The 27,939-nt window shown below is 39.0% G+C and overlaps 1 protein-coding gene across 8 annotated transcripts in view; it reads right to left on the bottom strand.

The window, feature by feature from the left end:
* Window positions 1-27,939, bottom strand: part of MPDZ (multiple PDZ domain crumbs cell polarity complex component) — a 156,514-nt gene that overhangs the window by 16,469 nt on the left and 112,106 nt on the right. For 5 of the 8 annotated variants that reach the window (XM_045580241.1, XM_045580244.1, XM_045580238.1 and 2 more), the window contains 11 exons: window positions 26,680-26,857; window positions 23,812-23,922; window positions 18,532-18,630; window positions 15,149-15,311; window positions 12,707-12,903; window positions 11,201-11,292; window positions 10,893-10,983; window positions 8,194-8,274; window positions 2,788-2,880; window positions 2,628-2,702; window positions 1,236-1,410 (listed from right to left, as the gene is read on the bottom strand). In XM_045580241.1, coding sequence (XP_045436197.1) covers window positions 1,236-1,410; window positions 2,628-2,702; window positions 2,788-2,880; window positions 8,194-8,274; window positions 10,893-10,983; window positions 11,201-11,292; window positions 12,707-12,903; window positions 15,149-15,311; window positions 18,532-18,630; window positions 23,812-23,922; window positions 26,680-26,857 — 1,355 coding nt within the window. The remainder of the gene's footprint in view (window positions 1-1,235; window positions 1,411-2,627; window positions 2,703-2,787; window positions 2,881-8,193; window positions 8,275-10,892; window positions 10,984-11,200; window positions 11,293-12,706; window positions 12,904-15,148; window positions 15,312-18,531; window positions 18,631-23,811; window positions 23,923-26,679; window positions 26,858-27,939) is intronic. The other 3 variants (XM_045580243.1, XM_045580242.1, XM_045580245.1) reach the window with 3 other exon arrangements.

Consider the following 27,939-nt stretch of genomic DNA (forward strand, 5'->3'; position numbering starts at 1 on the left):
TATTTTTATAGACAATGCTATTTAGGGATCAAAATAAATTTAAAAAAATGAGAAAACTTCCATTCAATCTTTAAATAATTCATTGCAATACCCTGTCTTTCTAAATAATCACTTTCATTAGATATGTATAACTTAAACTGCTATTTTTAAAAAAAAAAAAAAAAAAACTGTCCAAAGAACTGAATATTGCAATTTAGAAGCCAATTTCCTCCCCCCCCCCCCACAAATTTCAGAAAAAGTCAATGTGTTTTTTTTAGTGCTGCAAAGCTTGAAACTTATTTGTTGTAGTAATCACCAGCATACTTTTTCTTAAAAAGATAACAGGAAGGAATAGTTTGTCCCAATACAACAGACTGGCATTTTAATGAGAAAAGTGTTGTCCCATTGGCCACAGACAACCATTTCATTGGACAGGATCGACTGTTAGACCCAAATGACAGAGCTCAGGTTGACTACAAACACCCGTGGCAACGACTAGCATTGTTAAGAGTTTCCCACAGTGCCAGGCAACTCTGGTTCCTCTGATCACGTGGCATCACTATATCCATTATATAGTGTGTCCATTTCAAACACTGAGGCTTAGAGAAGTTAATCCTGCTCAGTATAAAAAAGACAATGTACACCCCTGGCTTGCTTTGCTCAACGGTTAGATCGGTTAGTTCGTCAGCCCAAGGACTGAGTCGCAGGTTCAATTCCTGGTCAAGGGCACGCACGTGTCACATCTGGTCTGGGAACGAGTGAGAGGCAACCGATCGATGTACCTTTCTTACGTTGATGTTTCTCTCTTTCTCCCCCCTCCTCTCTTCCACACTTTCTAAAAATCGATGGAAAAAATATCCTCACTCCTCAGGTGTGGATTAAAAAAAAAAAAAAAGGGCGAAATGTACAAAATGATGTTTTTAATTCATTAGTAAGACACCTAGAGTCAAGGTACTCTTAGCCAAAGGTCCTTGGGGAACAAAGGGTACCACTCCTGTTTTAGAGATGAAGAGGCTGACACTAAGAGCAGTGGATGGGTTTCCTAAGGCCAGTTAATGCACAGCACACACATCACCCATCTACTAGTCAGTACTCCTGCCCTTTATACAGCTTTCACTAAAGGGTGCTGGATGTCCTAACTACAGCCTTTCAACACTGATCTCCAGGTGGGCGGCTGGCTCCCACGTGGAGACAGCTGCTGGGCCTGAGTGTGCCCAGGGTGCCAGGTGTGCAGGACTCACGAGACCAGCCCTTACTTTGGACAGGCTCTGGTTCCAGGGAGCCAGGTGGTGGGACCGTCGGAGACTGGGAACTGTTCTTTGTTTCGCCATTGCTTGTACCAGCTGCTGAAGCAACAGCCTGGGAATCTGGATTCTCAGCCCGAATGGTAAGTTTCACTGTCGTCTTTGTTGTTTTCAATAGGCTAATAAACTGGCAGGGGGTTGGTGTGAAGGGGAAACAAAATTCAAAGACAAATTAGTAGACGTATACAATTAAGTCACTGTTATAGTTGGAATCTAAAACCATCTATGGTGGAGAGAAAAGTCAGAGGCAAATTCTTTCCTTGTCAAGATTTGACGGGCCAAGAAAGAATGATTATAGTTTCATTTTAGTTTCCTTAACTGTCTAATATTGAAGCCACAGGTACCTTCTACTGTAAGTCCAGTTCTGACTCTACTCTTCCTTATGTAAGTATAGGGCTTTTAACTTTGTATACTTCCAATTAGGTATGTCCATTTCTTTGGATCACTACAACCATGGAGATTATATATATATATATATAGAATTGTACCACTCCTGGCTCTACAGAGAATCTGAAGCAGCCTACACAAACATCTGAAAAGTGGAATCAGGATGGGAACTAGGTGGAGGGAAGGAATGAGGGGAAGGAAGGGACAAATGTAATACTCTCAATAAAGATTTGAAAACAAAATAAGCAGGATAACGAAAACTATGCAATAGAAAAATCAAGTCAAATGGAGTTATGTCAGTTAAGGGATCAACCTCTATAATTAAGACAAAATGAAACAAGTGGTTTCAGCTTCTTGCTGGCCCATGTAGAAATGGAAACACTCAACTCTCAAGAGTCCTTCTCCTAGCAATTCTGCATGAGATTCCTAAGGATTAGGAACACTTCTGAGGAAGAGGAAACACAGGTACAAATAAATGTTAATCCCAATGAAAGTTATACATACCGTTTGGACTAACTTCAGCTGGCTTTATCTCATATTTAATGACTGAGTCCTAAAACCTGTTCATAAAGCAATATGCATAGTGGCTAGTTATGGGACCTAACATTCATAAAAAATGTTCCCTTGGTCTTAAGTTGACCCTTGTTTAGAAGTCTAAATTTTCCTAAGAGAAAATGGAAATGGTATTTATATAAAAAATGTCCACTAACCACTGAATTTACCAGGCAACAGAAAATAGCTCAACATTGCCTTCACTGAAAAATAGAAAACAAAAATTGAAGAACTTCCAAATAATCTCTTCTCTTCCTTAAGGCTATCTGTCTATTATAACCACATAGCTCTAATTTCCTGTGGCCAACCACACAGACCAACACAGGGCCCCACGCACATACCGTGGCCATGCTTAAGGATGGGTTCACAGCACATTCAGTTTTTGTTTAGGGAAAAAAAAAATACCTTTTCAACAGGATAGCCAACAACAACTTCATCATCGATAGCCAAGATCTGATCTCCAACTTTGAGCCGCCCATCCTAAATGGAAGCATGGCAGGTTTGAGTGATCTGCAGAAGTAACTCTCCTCCACCACTTTCTGACGTGGAAAAGGGGAGGCCTCACCTTGGCCGCGACCCCGTGCTCTGTCAGACTCTTTATGATGACTCCTCTGAGCGTGTCTTCTTCACTGATAGCAATGCCCAAACCCCCTTGATCCTAGAGAAATACCAACAGGACCGCTCAGAAAATCTGAAACATCAACTTTATTCAGATGGAAAGGTATGTGGTCATAATTTCTGAACATCATCATCTGCCCAGGGGCTAAAAAAAGAAACTCAAACTGTTCTTACACCTACTATTAGAAATTTCTTCATTTCTTAAGCAATCTTTCAAGCTTTTTAAATGAGATTAAATTCTCCTCAGGGTGGAGCAAAAGTAGTTGTTCCTATGGAAAATTATACAATAATTAATCCATAATAATATGGGAATAAACTGTTTTTTCCATACCCACGACTGAAAACCTACTTTGGCCTAACCCGGTATTTTCACTTCTCCCAAATGTCTACTTCCTCCAATATTTTTAGCATATGCATACAGCAACATATTTCTAGTAACTATAGCAAAATATCTTGGGAAGAAAAATGCATTCCATAATTCAAAGAGTATATGATATTTGAGAATTTTCTAACTGGCTGGCTGAATCAAAGTACACCCCTGCTTCCTCCTTCCGACATAGGCTTGCAAATAACAGTGGAGCCTGGCTCCTTCACCCCCTCTGCGCCTCTTCCTTTAGCAGGCAGGCTGCCATGACTGCTGCAAGCTGTGTCCCTTCTGGGGCTCCGGACCCAGCGCGATTTCTCTAGGGACCTGTGTTTTGATCTGGTGCAGAGTGAAAATACTCTCAACTCTGAGCCCAAGGACCTGCCCTGAACACCTGGCAAGGCTAGACAGCCACACCTACTTTGTATTTTCCACATTTGCTCTTATCAAAACCAGATGTTCCGTAAGACTGTCTACTTTGAATATTAATGCTAACAAAACTAAAACAGGATTTAACATTTTCATTCTGGTTTGAGTTGGGCTCCTCTTCCACTACAGTCTCCATCCAGGGAAATGTAAAGCAAAAAAGAGAAAAGGGAATCTCGCTATGTTCCTTCTGAAAGATGTACAAGAGCCCAAGCTTGCTATCAGGCCTTTCGGATCATGACCATGTCATCCAGGCAAGGTTCCCTAGTTTTAAATATTGCCAGCATGTGGCTTTTCTGAGGAAGATACTCAACACCTGCCAACCTGTAGGCTCTCCCTGTAAATCTGTCCACCACTGCTCTCCTCCAGGCAATCTGTCATGGATATAAGACAAAACTGCACTTTTAGGGTGAACAGAACTCGGTCCTAATTTACTTCCTGCTTAGCTGTAGAAATCTGAATATGCCACTTAATATCTCTAAACCTCAACTTCCTTATCTAAGAACAAACAAAAAAGGAAAAAAATAACATTTGCCCAAAGCTGCTGTGATGAACAAGTGCAGTAAGAAAGGGCTTGAAAGCTTGATATACAGTGTTGTTCTGACACACATTCCTTCTGCTAATAAATCTACAAGGCAAAACCAAAGTTACTTCAGATGAATTCTCTAAACATGCTAGTATTCTAAAACCCCAAACTCCGATCCAGCAATCAAAGAATCAGGATTGAGGAGTGGGAAGGTCGGTGTGCTATCACATTGGCAAATCCCAATGCCAAGGCCAAGCGTAAATCATTTGGTTACCCTCTACTTGGGATTTTCCACAGTAAGAAGCTTTCCTATGATTACAAAGAAACACTTGTTTGAATAAGAAATACTCTATATCTATAGTGAGATATACAGTAGATATACTCCATAGTGAGACATAGAGTATGTGTTATATTATTTTCTGTTGTAGTCAAGAAAGTTCTTTATTATTACAGCAGGCATTTGCTGGCTGTTTAACACTCATTCTCATCTTACTCCTTTGTACAAACTCATATACAAATGCTTTCATTAGACTGTCCAGTCCCGCTCCCTCTGCAGCCTCAAATAGCTCCCCCCGCCCCCCTGCCTATGTTTTCAGTGATGGTGTTCAAATATGTACACAATCCTTTGATACTCTTCCCTTCAAGAAGGGATGTGGTGATGTGATGGTAATAAACAAATTAAAGGAGAAGTGATAATGTGCAATTCCACAAGTTTGTCAGAAAGGGCACCTGAGCTTTCTCCATGCTCTTTTCCTTGGGTCATTTGCCATGCCAGGGACCATGCCATGAGGGCACTAAAGCAGCTCCATGCAGAGGAAGTAAGGTGTCTTGCTAGCAGCCCTGTAAGTAAACCATCTTGGTTGGCTGTGGCTCCTCCAGCCCCAACCAAATCTTCAAATGAGTTGCAGCCCTAGCTGAGAGTTTTCTGGCAACTGTGCAAGTGAGTCTGAACCAGACCATCCAGCTAAACTGCTCCCGAATTCCTGACCCACAGAAACGGTGAGAATAATAAATGTTTTAATCGTTAACTTTGGAGGAAATTTCCCATGTAGCAACAGAGAAGAAGCTCCATAGTTAGTGTCTGACTGACTGAAGTCAGCTGCAGGAGAAGGTATATGATCTGAACTGGTTCAATTAGGATGAATTTTAGGAGTTTTGCTTAGAATTTTGAGACAGTCACTCTATCTCCCAACCACTACTATATGAGAATGAAGTGGCCCTTGACCCCTATTATGGTTCACAGCCACTCTAAACTATGAACAAAACCAGTCTTGGTGTCAAGCTGCCAAGGAATGGGATCTGATGACATTGCTGAGCCACAAGGTCAACTGTCCTCCTGAGGCCACAAATCCTTTCCTTAAGACTGATAGAGTCTGTTTTTGTATAAATATGCTGCAATCTCACTTAGAATATACTACAAAAACAAATACATATCTATAGACAGTAATGTCTATATGTAAGTTAAGGATAATGGGGTGTGAGTGTGCTATTTTCTAATTGTTCAACTTGCCCCCTTACTTCAGCCACAGCACACAGAGTCCTTAATAAAAATAGATCTTAGAATCTTTGTTTTGAGCTAGTTGTTAGAACATCACCAAAACATAAAATATATAAAACATCACCATAAGGGAAATGTGAAAAAAATTAAGGAAATGTATTTATGAAGGAACAGTTGTATAATTAAAGAGCTAAAAAAAAAAAAAAAGTAAACAGAAATTAAAAGTAAAAATAAAATAAACAAACTACTCTTATTATCAGGAGGACTGTTTTAAAGTTGGAAGAGACCCTAAAATTTAGAAGAAAAAACTCTTAATTGTATTTGAAGACTGTCATCATATATAATAAAAGCCTAATATGCAAATTGTCCCCTCGACCAGGAGTTTGATGGGGAGTTCGACCAGGGGAAAGGAGGCCCCGGCCAGCAGTGGAGGCAGGCAGCTGGGGAAGGAAGGACCTAGCTGGCAGCCAGCAGCCACTAGGGACCCTACCCATGCACAAATTTCATGCCCTGAGCTTCCAATCACAGTATAAAATTAAGTGGAAATGAAACAGATCTCTGGAAATCATGTAATGTTGTTACCTGCTTTAATGTATATGTATTTCCCTACAGCAAAATGTGCTAAAAAGAAGTCTTTAACAAAAAAATATGTCTGTTAAACTGAATTAGCATTTCAGGCAGCCACTGGGTGTTCTTTATAAATCAAATACACATAATGAGCTTTTTGTTTATACTTTTATTTTCCCACTTAAAAAAAAAGAATTAAAAAGAAAAAGATAACAGACCTGTCAAGAGAATTTCTAAGGAGTCAAAACAGAACTCACAATGACCTGTTACATGAGTTCAAATTTTCATACAACTATTCTCTCCTTTCTGACCCTCCCGATCTTGACATTTTTCCCCTTGTGCACATACTATGTGTAAACATACATTCACTCTTCCCTCCCTAATGCTTAGTATGAACTATGGAACACAATTCCACATAAGATAATGGGAGAGAAAGTGTAAGAGTTTATTACTTCTCTCAACATGCAATTTAAATGTACAGATAATACACTCACTTGAGAGTTTAGCATAAAGAGATATGTTCTTGATTACATGACAACTAAATGAAGACATTAATAGTAAGCATTATATAGGCCAGAATATTGAAGAAATGTTTCTAAATAAACAGAGGTGAGATTATGTTAAGTCTTGAGTTATGTCAGGATTTGGATAAGCTTTAAAAAAAGCAGAAGGACAGCCTGATATAAGCAAAAGAAAGGAGAGATGAATGCTTAAACTAATCTCCATAGGCTTTTGATTCAAGTCAGTTTGATGAAGTAGAGGATGCTTATAAGGAACATATTCATTTGGGACCTGGGAAAAGTAACACAACCCTGAAATCAGCAGGGAAAAGAGGAAAGTATTAGCTCTCTTACATGGAAATAGAATGAGGGATTCTGGAAGTGCATAGACTTTTTTGGTAGAAGAAGAAAAGGCCTTAATGATTTCTGTTCTTTTCTCTCTAACCTACAACACGAATTGCCCATTAAGAAAGACTTCTCTTACATGTATATACAGATTTATCTATTGTAAAAAAGCAACTAATAAAGTCACAGTATTTTTTTTTTCCTCCTAAATGTTCAACAAGGTCTGACCATGTGGCAGGCGTTATGCCAGCCACTTGATAAACAACTCATTTAATCTTTACAATTACCTACATCAAAGATCATTTTGTCCTCTCCAATTTACAGGTGGGAAGACTGAGGCCAATGAAGATCACACAATGGGTCCAGTGTATACCAGCTGAAGTGGGGACTCAACCCTGTGGCACTGCTTCTAACACTCAGCCTCGGCATCGTGCTGCTCTGCCTCTCACCTGGAGTGTGGCAGCATCTCATGTAAGAACCCTCCTATCCCCTACTCCTCCTCCCTCAGTCCTCTTCTCCCTCAGCTCTCCAGTGCTCTTTCTGCCTGCATTATCGTTCTCCCTCTGTCCACCTGCAGACCAGCACGGCCCTGCAGCCCCTACCAGCCCGTACAGGTTTCTATTCAGTAAACTACTTCTTTAAAGTGGTCATTTGAACGTAAGGTTCTGATCTTCTCAAAAGCAAATTCCTCATTGATATCTATCGGTGAAACATCTACAATTTGAGTTTTCAGTTTTATGAAGGAAAAGAAACAACCATTTCTGTTTCTTTATTCTTTAATCTCCCTCTTGGCAGATCCCTGGTAAATAGATCAAAGGAGGAACCACAAAATCTCATACCTTGGGGCGCCATAAAGGAGGGAAAGGAGGGTCCCTACTCAAATATCAATTAATTAGCACAGTGGTTCTCCCCCTCCAGCACTCATTGCCATCACAGAGAAGGCTTACTGAACACCGACTGCGGGCCACCCAGTTACTCAGCAGGTCTGAGTGGCCCCAAGCACCTGCATTGCTAATAAGATCCTAGGTAATGCTGAGGGGTGTTGCTGGTGGAGACCACACTTTGAGAACCAGGGGATGAGGACAGCAATGCAAATATCATCTCACTCCAATTCAAAGCAGATTTACCTTGGGAAGCTCCAGATGTTGCACATTTGTAAATGAACTGAAGTCCACAGCTGCATCGGAAGTGGCAACACTTGATTCAGCCTGATAGAAACAGCAAAATGGGCAATGGATTGACATGTATTTTTGTTTGTTCAAATATAAGAGCCACTTAGATAAAACATTATTTTATATATTGCAATTTATTATTACTATTTGCAGAAAACAGTATATTCTCTCCAAAATAATATTGAGGGGTGTTTAGACAGCAGTTATTTTAGAGCATAGACACAGTGTGGTTTTCCAAGCTGCCTTGATTTACACTATAATGAAGTCTAGTAGCAACCCAGCTACAAAACAGTGGAACTCACTGAAACGCAGAACACCAGGGAGGTACCATTCACTGTTCTTTACTGTGTTAGCCATCAAGTGAATTTAGGAGCTATTAAATGTTCTACCTGAAAATTGTTAAGTATTCCATTTCACTAAGAGACATGCTTGGTACAACCCATATGAAAATAAAATGTTCCCTTTGACAATCATGGAAAACCACTTGATACAGTTCACCAGAAGGACACAATAGTTCACTTGTCTTACGCACAGATAAATCCAAATGCTTATATGTATATTGAGGGAACAGCATTTCCTTTCACACACCTTTTCTCACTGAAGACCCTCCTGGCTCCTCTAATTTTCTCTCTATTTTTTATCTCTATCACTTCCTTCTATTCATCAGAAACATGTAGCCAAAGCTTTTCCAAATAAAAACAGAACTTCCACCAAAAACTCTTTTTTTTTGTCACCTTCTAGCCACTGCCTTCTTTGTTTTAACTTCTTACCCAATATTTGCTTTCTCAGAAATCACTAGTAATCTCCTAACTGCCAACCCCAGTGGGCATTCTTTAATCATTTTCTCACCTCTTTGCAATATTCAAGGTTGTAGAATATACCCTTCTATTTTTTTTTTTTTTTTTTTTAATGTTTGGGTGGGTTGTTATTTACTAGAGGCTCAGTGCAGGAATTTGTGCTGGGGAGGGACCATGGGAAGGCTCCAGGAAGTGTCCAGCCTGTGTCACCCAGTTCCTATCAGCCGGACCCCAGCAGTAAGCTAACTTAGCAGTCAGAGCATCTGCCCCCTGGTGGTCAGTGCACATCATAGTGACCGGTTGAGCAGTTGACCAGTTGACCAATCAGTCAGACACTTAGCATATTAGGCATATATATATGTATGTATGTATGTATGTATGTATGTATATATATCAGCTTTAACTATAGGGACAATGATGATCCAGGGCTTTTAAAAAATATTTTTAAATTGAGTTTTAGGGAGCGAGGGGAAAAAAAGATAAACTTTCATGTGAGAGTACAACATTGGCTGCCTCATGTACTAGGAGCTTGCAAATGGGGGCATGAGCCCTGATCTGGAGTTGAACCAGCAAACTTTTGGTACACAGGTCAATGCCCAACCAACTGATCCACACTGGCCAGGGCCCACTCCTCTTGAAATGTGGTCTCATCAGCTGCTATGCAGCATATCCACCTGGCTCTACTTCATCATCTCTGACCAAGTGTAACAGACTTCTTCCTGATTGTTACTGCATAATCCTGATCTTGGACCTGTTCTCCCTAAATGTTCTCTGTAGTCAATTGCCTCAGCTTTCACACCAAATCTGCATCTAAGAGAATTCATCTCTACACTCTAGACCAAATGTCCCAATGTAAACTATACTTCACTCTTAGGCTGCCAAAATACATGTCTTCTAGTTTTACAAATATTTATTCCTCTTTTTATTTACATATTTTTGTAAAAGTCACCCATCCATCAAGATCCCAAGTCAGACATCTGGAAGCCTTATACATCTTATCTGTCTCACCCGCCAGTCTATTCCCTGCCCAAAGAACAGTACCTGATCCAATCAGGCAGACACCCAATAACTATTTGTTAGAAAAATAAATTCTCAACCACTCATTTTTCCTTAATGAGTACATTTAGTTGGTGATGAAGCAATGTCAATTTAGGTCCTAAACATCTGATATCACCACTTCCATTTTTTCTTTATTTATTTTTTACATCAGTTAGGACCTTAATTATCTTTCGCCTGAACTTCTCTGATAATTTTCTTATTCCCCTTTACTTGACGTTTCTTCCCAGCAACCTCCGATTTTTCTCTACACCATTTCCAGAGATGTCTTCAAATATTACAGTTCTGATTCTTTGAGTTCCCAACAACATGGCCTCCAAGACAAAATCTTCATCAAAATCCTAAGATCTGACCCTCCTCCTTCCCTTGCCAGTGGGCCTGCCTTGCCAGCTCCCCATTCCCTGCCTCACGCTGTGCATCATGCTCTGCAATTTTCAACTGTCTGCATTTGCTAGATCTTCCACACAATTCCTCAACTCTCTGTTTCTTTGTGCCCCCAAGTCTCCTACTTCCAACCTATATGTTTCCTCCACTATAAAATCCTATTCTCTCTCTCTAGGGTGGAATTGGCACCTTCTCTTCTACCTTCATTATTCCCTAAGGGAACTTTACTAATAGCCTTCATGTTAGTGGTGAGCTTACCTTCTTGAGTGCTTCTTATACAGGGCGATAACCTCCATGGGGGCTATGGCTATGACTTATTTATCTTTGACAGCCTTGTAAGGGTTCTATAATTGTTAACTGAATTAAGAATGGCATATCAATCAAATCTTCCCAGAGACACAAACACGAGCTACATACCTCCTTAGTTTGAAGATTCTCTGAGGTAGAAGGCAGAGATTCTACTGTATTTCCAGGACACACAGCCATCTGACTCACTGCATCTTTATTCCTAAAAGGAAATGCACTGACCTATCACATCATAATGCTTCATATTATTTCAACATTTTACTTTAAGACTCTAAAGGATTAATAGAGAAAATTCTGTAACCCCAAAGACCTGGAACTGCAACACTGAGACATTTATAAATGCTTTATTTTCATTCAAAATAACAGAATTGAAAGGCTAATGAACATTATTTAGAAAACCAGAAGAAGAAAATGCTTACCTGATAAAAATTATTTTCACTTTGGAAGGGGCACATTTAATGATTGAAGAAGCATTCTGATGACTTCTTCCATATAAAATTTGCCCATTGATCTATGGGAAATAAATATCATTAATTGAGCCTGGAATTTTAATTTTGTACATTTTTATCACCTGATCTAGCTAACGAAATAATATTTTTCTTATTTTAAAATAATGTTTCATATATTGAGTATAACAATAATAATAATGATAATAATAGCATAATATACTAATTAGACCAGACATCCTTTCTTCCAGCCAAAGTCGCAGTGGGTGGGGACCGTGATGGCAGTGGGCAGGGGCCGGGGTCAAAGCTCTTGCATAAATTTTGTGCCTCAGGCCTCTAATATATGTGTGTGTGTGTGTGTGTATATATATATATATATATATATATATATATATATATATATATCCATCCTTTCCAGATCATGAACCTGACTTTGATGGTGAATAAAGAAAAGCTCATTTAGAAGCCAACATTAAAATGGTGTCATATGGTCTGAGCTCCAAGAGCTAAGGAGACAGCACTTGGACTAAAGGAGAGCAGACACTGAATTTCCTGGCGGGCATGGGGCTTCAGTGCACTTTGTACAAAGCAGGGGCTCTGTGGGAGCACATGTGACCTGCACATTGCATCCAGAGAAGCCCTATACTCTCATATTTTCTAATTTGTCTCAAAGCTCAAGACTTGGGCATGGGCCCCTGGGAGAAGCAATGCTGATAGAGTCAGGATTTGGCAGTCCATGTGTCTATGCAGCACTGCACCTGATGAAAACTGGTCTTCTAGTCCAGCGGTCTCCAACCTTTCGGACCTCATGGACCACCAGTGTCCACAGACCACCGGTTGGTGACTGCTGTTCTAGTCATTTAGCCATTGCTGACTGAGCCTTTCTAACCAATAGAGAAATACACAAGTACGGGAAGAGCATTAAGGTGATATAAAAACATGGATCACAGCCTATAGGAGGCAATGGCAAACAAAATAAGCAGATACAGTTCAAAATCTATCAAGTATGGACCACAAGTTTATTTTGTTTGGAGGGCTGTTTTAGTTATTTAGACTAAACCTTGACCCCGAGGCACCCAACTTCTGTCACTTGTACTATTAGCAATACAACTTTCAAAATGTCCAGTGGGCAATCTCATCATGGGGAGTGATTGGTCATTTGGCTTTTCAAAAGCTCTTAATAAAAATGCAGCACACACACAAAAAAGTTTCTGAAGTTTAATCTTTATTACTGTCTTGAGGCAAAATTTTTTTCTGGTGCTACATAGTCATGACCTTTAAATTAAAGTTAATGGGAACATGGACGCTACTTAGTAGAGATTTGCTTTAGTGCCAAATTTGCTGTAATGCATCTATTTTATTAGGCAAGCAATAGTTTTCTCCCTCACTCTATGAGGCCCAGGTGAATTTTCTAGAAACTAATGATTCCTCTACACCGATTCTGCAAAAGTAAATTCAGCATTTTCCACAAGAAATTACCTCTAGAAGCTCATCTCCAATCTGCAACCGACCATCTTTCCCAGCTGCTCCATTTGGATCAATCCCCACTATGAAGACACTCATCCGGGATCGGTCTTTGTTCCCAGCAAGACTTAGACCCAAACCACTCCGACCTTTCTCCAGTTCAATCATATGCAGCTCGCCGGTCAGAGTCCCATAACGTTCTCTGATATTTTCTACACGTAACAACAAGAAGAGTATAGGTATTGAGAGTTAACTCATAGTCAAATGCTACTTAGTATAACCTCAAAAGGGCATTATTTGTACCAAAATAATGCTTTAAGCAGTTAAGAAAAGCAAAATAGACTGGCCACCTGGGTTTCCTAGACTACCCAAACTTTAAGGAATTTCTTTGCATTGAGGGTGCAGAGAGTATAATGTCTGATTAATCAGTGTACCTGGGTAATCAGGTCGAAGAGTGATCACATTAACAAACTCTCAGCTCATGATTAAAACAGAAATTTAATTTATCATTTTCAGGAGAACAGAACACCTGAGTATTCAACTTTAAAAAAAAAAAAATATATATATATATATATATATATATATATATATATATATATATATATATATTTTTTTTTTTTTTTTTTTTTTTTTTTTTTTTTTACTGATTTCTGAGAAGGGAGAGGGAGAGAGAGAGATATATCAATGAGAAAGAATAATTGATTGGCTGCTGCCTGCATGCTGCACACTGGGGATCAAGCCCATAACCCAGCATGTGCCCTGACCAGGATTTGAACTGTGACCTCTTGGTTCATAGGTTGACGCTCAACCACTGAACCATGCTGACCAGACCATTTATTTTTAATTTATATTTTTATTGATTTTTTTAGAGAGAGAAAGAGAAAGATTTGTTGTTGCACTATATAAGCATTCTTTGGTTTGCTTCCTGTGCCCTGACCAGAGATCAAACCTGCAACCTTGATGCATCAGGACAATGATCTAACCAACTGAGCTACCGTCCAGGGTGGGAGTATTCATCTTGATTGGTCAGTGGAAGCTTTTCTCCCACAGGAAAATCTGCACTGTGTGTCACATCATGTTGCACAGTTGCTCGGTCCATAGACCCAGAATAAAGGGAATGGGCTCAATATTGCACAGAGCCATCAGGTCAGGACAATTTGATGTACCTGTCCCAGCTTTTGGATACTTGTCCGAAGTAGATTAGACCATCCATATCTCCCATCCTACACGTTCAATGGTTAGAATTTGTTCTTTAAACTGAGAAGGCAAGGCCAAGTGTAGAGCCCCAGCCACAGGCACAGTGGAGGAATCGGCCAGTAGCAGCACTAATTGTCAGGCTGTGTGGGAGCCATGCTAGAGGCTCCTTCCAAGTGAACCCACTCAACCACAACTCCTTGACAAATTAGTAAGAAACTGCTTTCCTAAGCCATGAAGTTTTGGGTAGCTTGTGACATGACAACAGGTAACTGAGATATTCCATTTAATGTTTTCCTCAGAGTATATGCTGGTGGATTAGTACTATACTCTAATTTCATTGAAAATAAACTGAGAACTGTAAACTTTAGAAAATGTTACTACATTGCTGATGGCATGTATTCTTAATTGATTCTTAATTGGATCAATTTCACAAACTGCCATTTCCTGAATCATAGAATCTAGCAACACACCTTTTACATTCTTTACTTCTGAAAAGCATGCCATTTATCTTAAAGGAAATAATTATACTTTTTAAAAGAAACTTTTTAAAGTACTGACACAGTTATAACTTTTGGCTGAATTTTTAATATTGCCCTGTAAGATGGTTTATCTTCTTAGAAAACAAGAGACACCCCCGTGATCCTAACAACAGCTGCATTTGATGCTTCCTGCACATCAGGAATTGTGGTCAGCATTCCTCAGATACTATCTAATTTAATGTTAGCAACTGGAAGTAAACACTGAATTTTAAAAAGAGGGACAGACCACTAAGATAATACTTAGAGGTGGTTAAATAACTGCCAAATACCAAAGTTGTTACCTCAATAATTATACTGTGTTAGCACACTAATAGAGAAAATACCAAAATTCAAGGCAGAACAGCAACAATGGGAGGATTCTGGGGCCCAGAGAGGGAAGACTACTGGTTCAAGACCACAGGAAGCTGGCCCAGTCCTAGCTCCTGAGAGAGTGCCCCGCCCTCTTTAGTTCTCATGTACAATAAATGGCAAAGTGGGCTTTCACTGGAATGCAGACTGGAAGGAAGGGAAGAAAATGATTTCATGCCTGGGGAATGCATGCTGTATTCAAGCAAAAACAAACAGTGTTTTGTTGTTGAAGTTGTTTTTTTGTTCCGACACAAAACTTCAGTATTTATATCCAAAGCTGAAACATTCTTATTCAAACAGGGCATCAGCCTTGAGAAACACAGAGCTATTTTAGTACCTCTGACAATTAAATGCATTAGAAAAGACAACTTACTCCAGCTGTAGCCAAACTCATCCTCTTTGTCCCCTTCTTTTGAGATCCTGCTTGCAGATGACTGGGCATGATCTCTGCTCATTTCTGCAAACTCGGAAGGAGGGGGCAGAGGCACATGGCACAATAGAGCCTTCTCTGGCTCTGTTTCTGACTGACTGGGTGCCTGTAGGTACAAGAGGAATGCTGTGGGTATGCGCACATCAAAGGGAAAACAATCAAAGAAAAATAATGTAAAAAACTGGCTTTAAAAGATATGATACATAAATAATGGGGGGAAAATAGATATATTTACAAATTGGTAGACAGGATTCAGGTAAACTTCATACAAAAGAAGTGGTATGTGCAGAAAACAATTCATTAAACTGTTATTTGGTATTTTAAGGTGATAACTATTCAATAACTTAAATAACTTAAGGTGAAAAATTATAGAACTTCTTCTGGAAAAGAACTTTCATTCAAAAGTTTAAATAAAAGTCCAGGGGTCTGGGCAAGATCTAGAGGGAGGCGTCTAGAAAAATCTTCCAAGAAACTAGAAAAAAAATAGCCACAATTAAAAAAAAAAAAAAAAAAAAAAAAAAAGATGTTCAAAGCCTGTTAGTGAGGCTACATATAAATAATGTTTATTGCTACCCGAATCCTCTCTCCAAGTGACTCAACGCATCCCTGAAAATGTTACGCATGCAGGTTCATCTCCCAGGGAGCCAGTGTTAGCATGAGGACACAGAGGTGGGTCTGAGGGATGGCACCATCATTCCCTTGCCTAAGTAGCTCAAAAGATAAATGAGAAAACATGGGAAAAAACTGCATATAAAACCAAAGAAGGGTACACCTGCTGCCCACAGAGGTCCTGATCCAAAGAAAGGACTTGGTATCATCAAGTTGCAGATAATCAAACAAAATATTAGAGTTTAGAAGGACCTTAACTCAATGAATTCATTTTGTGGATTAATAACCTGAGACCATGAAAAGTGAAATATTTTTATTGAAATCACAAAGTAGCACTAGAGATCTTTTTGCTTAATTCTTAACCCAACCCAATGTACTTTCCATAATGCAGGCTGTCTCGTTCAATTTCCATGATAAGACAGTTAAGTACCTAATTCAAGGCTCAGAGATACCTGGCTAATGTTCCAACCCTGGTATAGCACTATCCCTGATGTCTTGAATCTCTACTTTCCTATCCTTCTTTATTTTTACCTTTCATTCTACACAAAAATCCCTCTAATATGCCTTGTTTTATTTCACATGTGTATATTTGGAAAAAAAGCTGTGATTAAAAAGAAAAAATTCTTACAGAACACACAAAATGATAGTCACAAACACTTAGGGATTATTAATTGGTGTCAGAATTAGAATACCACAAAATATACCTAATAATAAAATTATATGGCACTGAATGTAACCTTTCTTTAATGATTCATAAAGCCCTTCAGGATTTTAAGCTAGCACACAATGATCATAATAAACATGAATTACTACTGCTTTTCTGAGAGACTTACAGGGCAATTGATTTTTCAAATTACAGAATGTGCTATATTAAAATATTCAGTTTACACACAATTGCCCGAACAGGTAAGAGTCACTAGTGCAAATAACCCCCTTGTTACCTTCCCAAATGCTGGGCCACAAAACTCTCAAATTAACCATGTACAAATAAAAAGTGAACAAACTGCCGAAACCGGTTTGACTCAGCGGTAGAGCATCGGTCTGCGGACTGAAAGGTCCCAGGTTCGATTCCGGTCAAGGGCATGTACATTGGTTGCGGGTACATCCCCGGTAGGGGGTGTGTAAGAGGCAGCTGGTCGATGTTTCTCTCTCATCGACGTTTCTAGCTCTCTATCTCTCGCCCTTCCTCTCTGTAAAAAATCAATAAAATATATTAAAAAATAAATAAAAATAAATAAATAAATAAATAAAAAGTGAACAAACTAAAAACCTAACGTGACCCCATAATGGTTCATTAAACATACTAAGTTGGTGGGGGATATGTAACTTAAAATTTTTCTAATTAAAATTAAAAAATTACTTCTTTGTAACAGTGGAAAATGTTAGCAAACATGAATTAAGCTCATTTAACTTTTAAAAATAGAATAAAATCAATTTAACTTTCCCATATTTTAATAAATCATTGGGTGTACATTTTATAAGTATTACTTACTGCATAATTGTTCTGAGTTGTTATTTTACTTAAAAACAAATAAACACAGCCTGCTTGCCCACAAACTGTTCAGGATTGTAGGCATATTTCCATGCTGAGAGTATAGATTGAAAGGTGCCCCTACCATAGCTGAGGAATCATAAAAGGAATCCACGCCTATGTTAACTAAAGGCAACCAGGTGTTCTATTCCACTGCCCCCAACACATTCATTCTCACTGAGACAGTCTAGTAGCTTGTCGCTGACACTTCTTAGAAATCTGTTAATAAAAATGTAGCTGCTCCACAAAGATGGATTAGTTTTCATTGGTAAACATGCAAACACGGCACTTGAAATCACTCCATGCCATGTACGCACACAGTGTAATGTACACACACAGCACACCACGTACTCATGAAAACTTCACACGAGGACAAACCTTAAATGGTGTGGGAGCAAAAGGGTTAGTTGGGGAACAATGGAAGACAACTCTACTTGAATTCTGCAATTCCTACGGTAACAGAAAACATACTCCTTCAGAGACGTAGCCTTTGTTTGTTTTTTCTCGTTACCATACCATGAAATTCCAATGAATATTCTCAAAATGCTTCCTGAGAGAAACTGTTCACAGCTTTCTTCCTTTTCACAATCACATTATAGTATCTTTAGCCTTGCAATTTTTTTTTGTTTGTTTCAGTTTTAGATTTATAATTCCATCAGTTAAGAGGATATCTCAAGTATAGATTTACAAGCACTGCGACAGCTACACATTTCCTGAGTCAGGCACTGACATGGATGCACTGTATGACTATTTCACAGACTCATTTTCCGTGGAGTGGTTAACTCCTCGGAGAGCTTTTAGGACCATCTCGGTTTAGGTCTGTTAAAGTTTTAAACTGATATACAGTTTTAAAGAAATTATGTGGCAAGTAGTCCATATATCTGACAACTAACAAAGATTTAAGTATCAGAAAATTTAATGCACAGCAAAATACAGAAAAGGCACTGAACTCACAATTACCCCTTCCTCTTCAGAAGGACCATCTGATTCAGCTATAAAAAATGTTCTGGCGAGAAAATGCGCTTAAGAAAGGATTTACATGCCCACTCCAAACACACAGTTGTCGTTTTTTTTTTTTTCTCCCTGGCCCAAATCTAGTAAACAGTGAACTGGGACAAAGGCACAGCAGTAACACAGAACAAAACATGTGCGAAAGGCAAGGGCAAGACAATGGGCATTATACAACCTTGTCAGCGAGGAACTGCAGGGAATCAGCAAATGGGTTAGTGCTGCTGAAGTTGTACTGAGGGTATAGGCTGTGCGTCAAGGAAGGCAAGGGGGATTTCTAAAAGGAAACATAAGAGGCGCTGAGCCAAAGGAAATGGATCCCACACAACTCAGTTTTAAGAACAAAGTACTTATTGATTTAAATAACCATGCAAAACTAGGTCCTGTCAGATCTGGTATTAATAACGACATCTTATGAAATAGTCTGGAGCAAAAGGCTTATCTCTGGTGATCAGAATCCACACTTTGATCTCAATCTGGGGCCACAAACCCTGTGGAAGATGAGTCTGTCCAATGCCGTGGTCAGCAAACTGCGGCTCATGATGCACAAGTGGCTCTTTGGCCCCTTGAGTGTGGCCCTTCCACAAAACACCACGGCCTGGGCGAGTCTATTTTGAAGAAGTGGCGTTAGAAGAAGTTTAAAAAATTTGGCTCTCAAAAGAAATTTCAATCCTTGTACTGTTGATATTTGGCTCTGTTGACTAATGAGTTTGCCTACCACTGGTCCAAAGGATCCCAAGTTTCTTTTGTTTTCACTGAATGACTTCACTACCAGACAGACACAGATATATCTTCCCACTTTATCTACACTAATAAAAGAATAAGATGCAAATTGACCGTACCTTCCCGATGCCCACCAGCCAATCAGGAGTATGCAAATTAACCCAACAAAGATGGTGGGTTAATTTACATACACAGGTGCCAAGCAGCCGGGGGCGAACCACACCGCCCCAGCTGCTCTGGGCCTCTGGGCAGTCAAAAGGCGGCTCCAGCCTGAGCAAAGGCGGTGCTGGCAGCCAGGGGAAGGAAGGCCCATACCTGCACAGATCTTCGTGCATGGGGCCTCTAGTATAATATATAATCTATGTCCTTGTGTATCAGTAAGTATCTTTCAAAATATGAAATCATATCAGTTTTCAAAATTTACATTGAAAAGCAAATTATGCTTTTTTTTTTGGTAAAACAAATAGTTTAACTTTGCCAGAATGCAAATTAAACATTTGTCTGCTAGTTCAGGGATAAACTTCATTAGTCTTTCATCTCATTTCCCAATAAGGAAATTTTTCATACTTTGACTAGATGTTAAGTTTGCTAAAGAACAATAGTATTTTTTAATTAAAAACTGAAATCAACCATTTTTTAAAAGTCAACCAACATATAGTGGTGTTCTCTATTTCTGCCTACTTTTTTTGTGTGTGTGAAGGTAGAAACACTGATATATATTTTTAAAATCCCTATAAAAGTTCCCACATTCCTGGGGCATTTATGAGGCTCTGAGTACCATTGCAAGAGCGGCCTTAGAGTGTTTCTCCTAGGTTTTGTGGCTTGCCTTGTGATATACCATGCTAGAACTATTGCCTTTGAATATACACATTAAAGGCAGGATGACTGCCAGACAGAATTTAGCATTTTTCATAGTTTTTTTTAAAGTAATTTCCTTAACACAATAAATTCTTCTCTTCATACCCACTATCTTTTTCTTTTATTGACTACATCTTTCAGGAGAAACTGCAGACATTTAAAATTCATTCTGGCTCCAGTGAAATGTTTGTGTTGCTTCTCTCTATAAAAAAAGCTCTCCTGGCAAGCGTGGGGAGTCAGAGAGGCAGTCATGTGACAGCGGCCTGCCGGGGAGCACTCTCTGGGGAGAAGCTCGCCCCCAGTGCCTGTGCTCACGCGTGTGCCACCTCACCCTCCAATCTGCTCTCCAGCAATGTTTTTCCTACAGAGAGGAGACAGGAAAAGGAGACGGGCACCATGACATTTCTGCTCATCTCAACTTGTGCTCTGCTTTTCAGCTGAAAATGCCAACTGCTGCTTTATAAACGAGAAGGTCACAAATGCCCAGGAACGTGACCAAGTGTCACGGTGGGAGAAAGGACTAGGCAGAGATCAGAAATGCTTCCCAGGCAGAAAACCCAATGCTGTGGAAGGCCCAGATTATTTGCAGTCCCCACACATGGGATTATTTGGTTGTGTTTCCTTTAGAATAACGTAAAATGAAACCACACGGCAAGAAATACAGTATGTAAGGAGACTCCAGTTTTTTGTGTTGTTTGGGTTCTTTTTCTTCTTTTTTATTTATTTTTTTTATTATTTTATTATTTTATTGTTTTATATGTAGTTCTTATAGGATTAGAATTTGGCCCCAAGATTAGAATATAAAAGTACAGAATGAGCACAGCAAAGGAAGTGGATGAGTCTACTATTAAGGAAAGATTTATAGAAACAGACTATATTTGTTTATTAATAAATCGATGATGAAACTTCTGTTGATAGCTCCAAGGGCTGATAAAAATAGGAATGTTATTAACTAAAAAGCGGCATGGGGAAGGCAGAACCGTTCTCTGGCCCAGGTTCCCGGGCCCACCGTTTCCTGTGACGGTGCAGCCGAACGGAATCCTGTGAAGAGCACGCCGGAGGGCTGAGCAGGGCTGGGCCTGGGAAGTCTTGTTCTTACAGCCTGAGAGCCACAGACTGGCTTTTCAGCCTCTGGATAAGATTTCCTTAAAGTCCCATTCCATCCACAAATACCACATTTGCTGTTAAGAGACTCAGGTGTTTGTGATTTTTTTCCTTGAGATTATGGGGAACTCGACTTCTTTCCATAGGGAAGTAAATCATTGCATACAAAGTATAGCTCACTTCAAATACAAAGTTAACTCTAATTTCCCAAAGCAACACGCACATGGAGAGAAGGGGGGAAAAAAGATGCCTGTACCCCGCTTAGGTTTCCAGCTGGATCTCTGTAATAAGAAACAGATCCACAAGAGAAAAGTATACACACACTGATTATAAGTTTTAAGGGACACGGACCCTTCAGAAGGAAATAAAGACCTGAGAAAGGGTATAGTAGGATGGATGAAGAGTGGGTAGTCAGGGAAAGTGTCATCGGACAAAAGAATATGAGCTGAGTGGGGTGAACTGGGGGAGCGGGAGGTCAACATCAGTTCATTCAGTTCCTCTCAGCTTCCCTCTGCCTGGGAGACAAGGATGCTCCTCTCCCCAGGCAGGAAGGGCACCGCCCACTGAGGACCTGACAAGCTGCTTCAGGAGAAGGGAAACCAGAGTTATTCCAGCAACCAACCGCCTTTTCTCAAGTTCCTTTAGCTTAAAATATTTAAGAGCTGCCAAAGCCAGTTTGGCTCAGTGGATAGAGTGTCTGGGACTGAAGGGTCCCAGGTTCGATTCTGGTCAAGGGCACGAACCTTGGTTGCGGGCACATCCCCAATGGGGGGTGTGCAGGAGGCAGCTGATCAATGTTTCTCTCTCATCGATGTTTCTAACTATCCCTCTCCCTTCCTCTCTGTAAAAAATCAAATATATATATATATATTTTTTAATTTTTTTTTTCCAAGGGCCAACATGCCATATTTTGGGGTAGCATGTTCTGAACCCTTTTTGAGTAAATATGTCATTCTACCCAAAATTTATTCTGGAATGATTGCTATAAAATCAGGCATCATTATACCACATATAATGAAACAAGAATATTTTCCAGGTGCATGAAAGAAAAAGAAAAAAACCACACACAGTTCCCAGCTCATTAGCAAATGTGACTGGCATTGAAAGAAATGTTTGCAGTTTAAGTTTTAAAAAAGTAATATGGACAATCCTATTCAGCAGTTTAGAGTATTGTCCTAAATGATATAAAAGTTTGAAATTAAAAGTGAAACAAAAAAAAAGGAATAAAACTCACCCACACACAAAAAAATAGCTTTAACTTAAATAGCCATTTACCAACATTACCATGCTGTGTCTATGTTTAACACAACAAATGCAAACAACTGCAGGAAGATTTATAGTTATTTAAACAAACTGAATAGCATGTGAAGAGAATGCGGTATGATGCGGCCCTCTATTTGGCAGATTTTCTTATCTGAATGAATAATTATTACCAAACAATAAACAACAGAGTGATTAAAAACTGCAGATGTGAAGATAAAGGCTTCCACGAAGAACTACGAAACTCATTCCTTACAGTACACCCAGAGCAGCGCTACACCTGTCTCAGCAATAAAGAGAAGGACCGGGGACAGATCCAGTCACCGTCTTCCATGGTTCAGAGGACGGAAGGAGCTCACCACAGAGCTGTGTGCTGCATCCCCACCATCATTTGGGCATTGATATCTTAAATCCTGAATTTTAGAAGTTCAATGCATTTTCTATAAAAATCCCCCATTTTAAGTTTTACATCATTCTTTTACATCCCCTCACACATATTGACATTTTCCCTTTAAAGACAGCTAACCTCAAAAGCTAACAAAAGTATCTCAAAGAGAACCAGCTTGTCAGGGATCCTTACTTACATCTAGGCAACTCCTATAATTGGCGTGCAAACCCTTCAGTGACCATGTATGCTTCTGAAGAACTTGCTAAGGGGGCTGTGGTCCACATATAGTTAAGAACCACTGAACATTAAAATAGTTTTCTTTTTACCGAGGCATAAAGAAGGCATCGAAAAATAGTTTTAAACACTTGGCATGGTTTTCCTCTTCAGCAACACGAGGGCCTATCAAATACACCAAGCCTCACATAGTATAGTCTCCATCAACAACTGTCACTAAATGCACATAAGCTTTTAAAAGATATTCGGGAAGCCATTTTACCTGTGATGACTGGTGGTGAAGTGAGTTGGTACGTGTCTGTCCACCATACTGCAATGAAGAGCTATACAGTGACTGGGGCTGGGGGGTAGTGGTTAGGAAGTCACTGGTATAGAAACATACAGTTTAAACAAAATCCACCATGTGGAAATTTAATGTTCAGTGGGATAGACAAATACAGTAAAGATCATTCACAGGTGACCACGGGATCACATAAATTAAAAATTCTATCTAAGAAAATAAATTTATAAAGAAAATGTAATCTTGCTGGCTTCTAAGGGACTTCCTGAGAGGTACCAGACTGCTAACCTGTAAAAGACTCCACCACTTCCTCTTATAAATACTCTGTGGCTATAATGAAATTCACAATTGCCCACCTAGATATCATAGGCCACCAGTGAATCCTACTTCCTGTGTGTTGAAAACAGACTTCAAGTGCTTAGTAAACAAGGTAGAAGGTGTTTCCACAACAACTCAATTAAAAAGACAAGCAAAAAACAATCTTTTAACACGTTTCCTAAGATTTCAAGACTCGGGTTCTTTGCTTCCTGAGACAGCTTGGCCCTGGGCACCCTGGGTTCCAAGGTGAACACTGCCTGGATGTGCCTCCCTTGCCCTCTGCGTTTGCTTACCCTTGGTCTGCTTATAATGCTCTGTACCATAAAGACTACGGGGTTGCCTGCTTTCCGAATGGCTTCCACAGCTTGCTCATGGCTTGCATCTCTGAGGTCCAGCCCATCCACCTGCAATGGAAGGCCTCAGCTTAACATTTCAAGAAGCTAGAGAACAAGAGAACACTTTGTAGGTCTGGAGTTCTGAGGATCCTGGGGGAGACTCCTGGGAAATCAGGGTCAGAATAAAAAATAATTGAGGCTGTCTGTGAGGCTTCCGAACTTATCATCTGCTCAGCAGACTTGTGGGCCCTTGTTTTGGACACAGATCTCTGCCTTCAATAATCAACTGAAATAACCATCAATTAGAATCAAGGCTCTGCTTCTGCTTTCCTTACACAGCTAGGCTGCTCCTTTAAGAAACCAGCATAATGAAAGAAATAATATAAGGGAATTGCCTAGTAGTCCTAATTTCATCATGAAAGTCGCTGAACAAATATTTTCCAAATTCATTAGAGAGTGGTTTGGGGAGTGGGTGGCTGATGAATTGTGTATTTTTCTCTGTACAGGGATGCTTGAAGTTAAAAACAAAATTCTGGCGTTCAGAAGTTACAGGTTATGGTGAGGTTAGATTTGCAAAAGAATCTTTGCAGTAGACACAACAGGAGCTAGAAGCCAAGAAATTGTGCTTACTTGTTAGTAATTCTTATACAAATAACCTGGAAATGAAAGTTATTTTCTAACCTTTTGTTGACCATGGTTTGTGAGGGAAGAAAACAGTTTGAAAGGCCAAATGCTAATCCTGTTAGAAAACTATAGAATACCATATAGTTTTATCATTTTCAATGACCACAATATGGTTTATACAACAAAATAGCAAAATCAGAATGGACATAATTCTGGAAAATAAAATTATTAGATCTCTGCATAGAACATTATCATATTTAGAACACACATACATATATTTAATTGAAAACCTCCCTCAGATGGATACTTAGAAAATACTTAACATCTCTTTCAGTGGGTATTGAAAATGACTGCTAACTTTCTATAGAATAAAAGTTAGTATTGGTGAGTACTATATATCCCATTAGTGGGAAAGTTTAACTGGACATTTAGTATCTTTGCTCATGTTCAAAGAACTCTACTTAGAAATCTTTCGCAGGTATCTGTTCATCTAATCTACATACATTTTCAGAAAGTCTTAATAGAAACATGTTACAGAATCCCTAGGATTTCAGAAGCTTAACACTATAACCCAAAGCATAACAGCCCTCAACAAACCATTGCTAAACAGCATTCAGTATTTTCCCACGCACACAAAAATCATTTTTAATTCTAAAGGGATACTTCAACATTCTTAATATATTGAAACAATATTTTGATGCAAACGAAGATCAATCCTTTGTAGAAATAATTATAAATATTTCTTACTTTTTTTTATTTACGTGAAAGATGTTTAACAATGAAGTATTCATAATCTAAACTGCTTTGTGATAATCTAAAAATGGAAATTTTAGATAGTATTCCAACTAAAAAGAGTTCTTTAGAAGAAGGCTAAGATGCCATCTAGTGAAAGTACATTCACAGGAAAAAAGAAAACCCAACATTCTTCCTTGTAAGTGGTCAGAGGAGGGGGGAAAAAAATCCACATACATAGCACTTGCTTTCTCCCAGTAATAACCAATCAATCAATCAATCAATCAATCATAGAATGAACAAAAAAAAAATCCCCCAAATGTTATTTTTAAAATAATGGTTAACATATAATCTTCTTTTAAACAATTAAGGCATTTTAATGTGTAAGCTGTACGGACTTTGAAGATGAGGGTCGATCACTTGCATAAAGTAAATATAATGGTCATTGTAAGAGCGAAGCAATCTGTTTCCTTTTGGAAATTGTCTCTCTTAGTTCACTCTGTAAATCCTAACAACTCAGCAAATCTGGGTTGTTAGGATTTATCTTCCTCTATCCTCTTCACTAAAACCATACTTTTCCTCCTCAAAAAATTTATCACAGTGCTCTGCAGTGACTTGTCAGGCCTGTCCCAGCTGGCAGGCAGGCAGGCAGGCAGGCACAGTGCCCTGTGTACTGTGGGATGCCCAGAGCCTGCTACAGCCTGGAATGCAACAGCTGTTCCAGGAATATTTTGTTAAGCAAACGAGTGAGTGACTCCTGAGGGATGAGTCTATGTAAAATATTAAACTTGGATTTGAATTCAAGAATTAGGTACAATTTGACCAAATGCTTCTCTCTTGTATATAACAAAATACACTTATATGTGTACACACATGCATGGGAGCACACACATGCATGGGCACACACATGTGTGGGCACACACACAGCCCTGAAGGACAAATGGAAAGCACTGAGGAGGAGGAGATTCTATGCTTAGACTAGGATGCGGGCATTTATATGCAAGGTAATTAGGGTCTTAGGACAAAAAAAGACTCACTTGGAAAAAAATTTCAGCCAATAAAGTTAGGATGAAATAACTATAAAGTAGTTTTAGAAATAAAATCTCTTTGGAAACTTAATTATGATGAACGTATTTTGTGTGAGTGTATATATACTATTAAAGAATTATTTCCCCAAGGGATTTGCTTTGCTCTTTTAACCAGAACTTAATTATTTTATCGCAGGGCCAGTATTTTTAAAACTGGTAGGTTGTACCTTCAAACATCAGTTTGTACATCAAGATATATAATCTGTCACCATATTTTGAAGGGAGCAATTATGGGTGGAAAGAAACAAATAAGAAATGCATTAACTGCAGACACATTTTTCTCTAATGTTTGGTCAAGTAATAGTATAATGGTGATGATTTCCTTGGTCAAGAGCCTGGAAGAGGGGGCCAATTTTAGCTCAGAAAGCTCAGTGGAGGGTACCTCGACTATTCTATCTCCAGGTTTCAAGGTTCCATTTTTTCCAGCTGGACTGTCTTCAAGAACATGTTTGATGAAAATGCCCCTCATTACTTCACCGTTGCTTAGTCGACTCCCCATTCCTCGTCCACCAACAATGCTGATGCCCAAGGACTTGCTTGGTTCTCTCCAAAGTTCAACCCTGTAAAAAATAAATAAAAGGCTAATACACAAAAAATAAATAAAATAAAAATAAGAAAACAGAGGGGGCAAGTTCATAACACTGGATTTGGCAATTTTTTTCTTAATTTTTAGAAAATGACACCAAAAGCAAAGACAACAAAAAGAATAGCCAAACCGGACTTCAACAAAATTAAAAACTTTTGATTGTCTAGTGATACTTAGAGTAAAATGGCAACCCACAGAACAGGAGAAAACATTTGCAAATTTCATATGTAATAAGGGATTAATATCCAGAATATATAGAGAACCCAAAAAATTCAATAACTAAAATAACCTGATTAAAAAATGGGCAAAGGTCTTGAATATCTAAAGAAAATATACAAATGGCCCATAAGTACATGAAAGGATGCTTAACACTACTAATCATTAGGACAATGAAAATCAAAACTACACTGAGATACCATCTCATACCCACTAGTAAGGCTACTGTAAAGAAAAACAAAAGAAAATTTGTGTTGACAAGGAAATAGAGAAACTGAAGAAATTTGTACCCTTGTGCACTGCTGGCGGCAATGTAAAAGCTTGTAGCCACTGGGAAAATAGTATGAGCATTCCTCAAAAATTTTAAAAATAAAGTTACATGATCCAGCAAAAATGGTATGGACATTCCTCAAAAATTAAAAACAAAGTTTCCATATGATCCAGCAATTCCACTTCTGGGTATATACCCAAATTAATTCAAAGCATGCTCTTAAAGAAATATTTGTGCAAGCACTTCTATGGGAGTTTTATTCACAAAAGTGAAAAGGTAGAAGCAACCCAAGTATCCATGTTAAGATGAATAAATAAGAAAAATGGTATATACAAATAACTGTAACTAATTCAGTCTTCAAAAGGAAGGAAATTCTGACATATCCAACAACATACATAAATCTTGAGCATATCACACTAAGTGAAATAAGACAGCTAAGTGAAATAAAGCACAAATACTATATGATTCCACTTATGTGATGTACCTCGTATAGCCAAATCCATAGGAACCTAAGAAGAAGGGTGGCTGCTGGAAGGTGGGGGAGGAGGAAATGGGGAATTATTAAATGA

The sequence above is a fragment of the Pipistrellus kuhlii genome, unplaced genomic scaffold, assembly GCF_014108245.1.
Source record: "Pipistrellus kuhlii isolate mPipKuh1 unplaced genomic scaffold, mPipKuh1.p scaffold_m20_p_12, whole genome shotgun sequence".
Taxonomy (NCBI): domain Eukaryota; kingdom Metazoa; phylum Chordata; class Mammalia; order Chiroptera; family Vespertilionidae; genus Pipistrellus; species Pipistrellus kuhlii.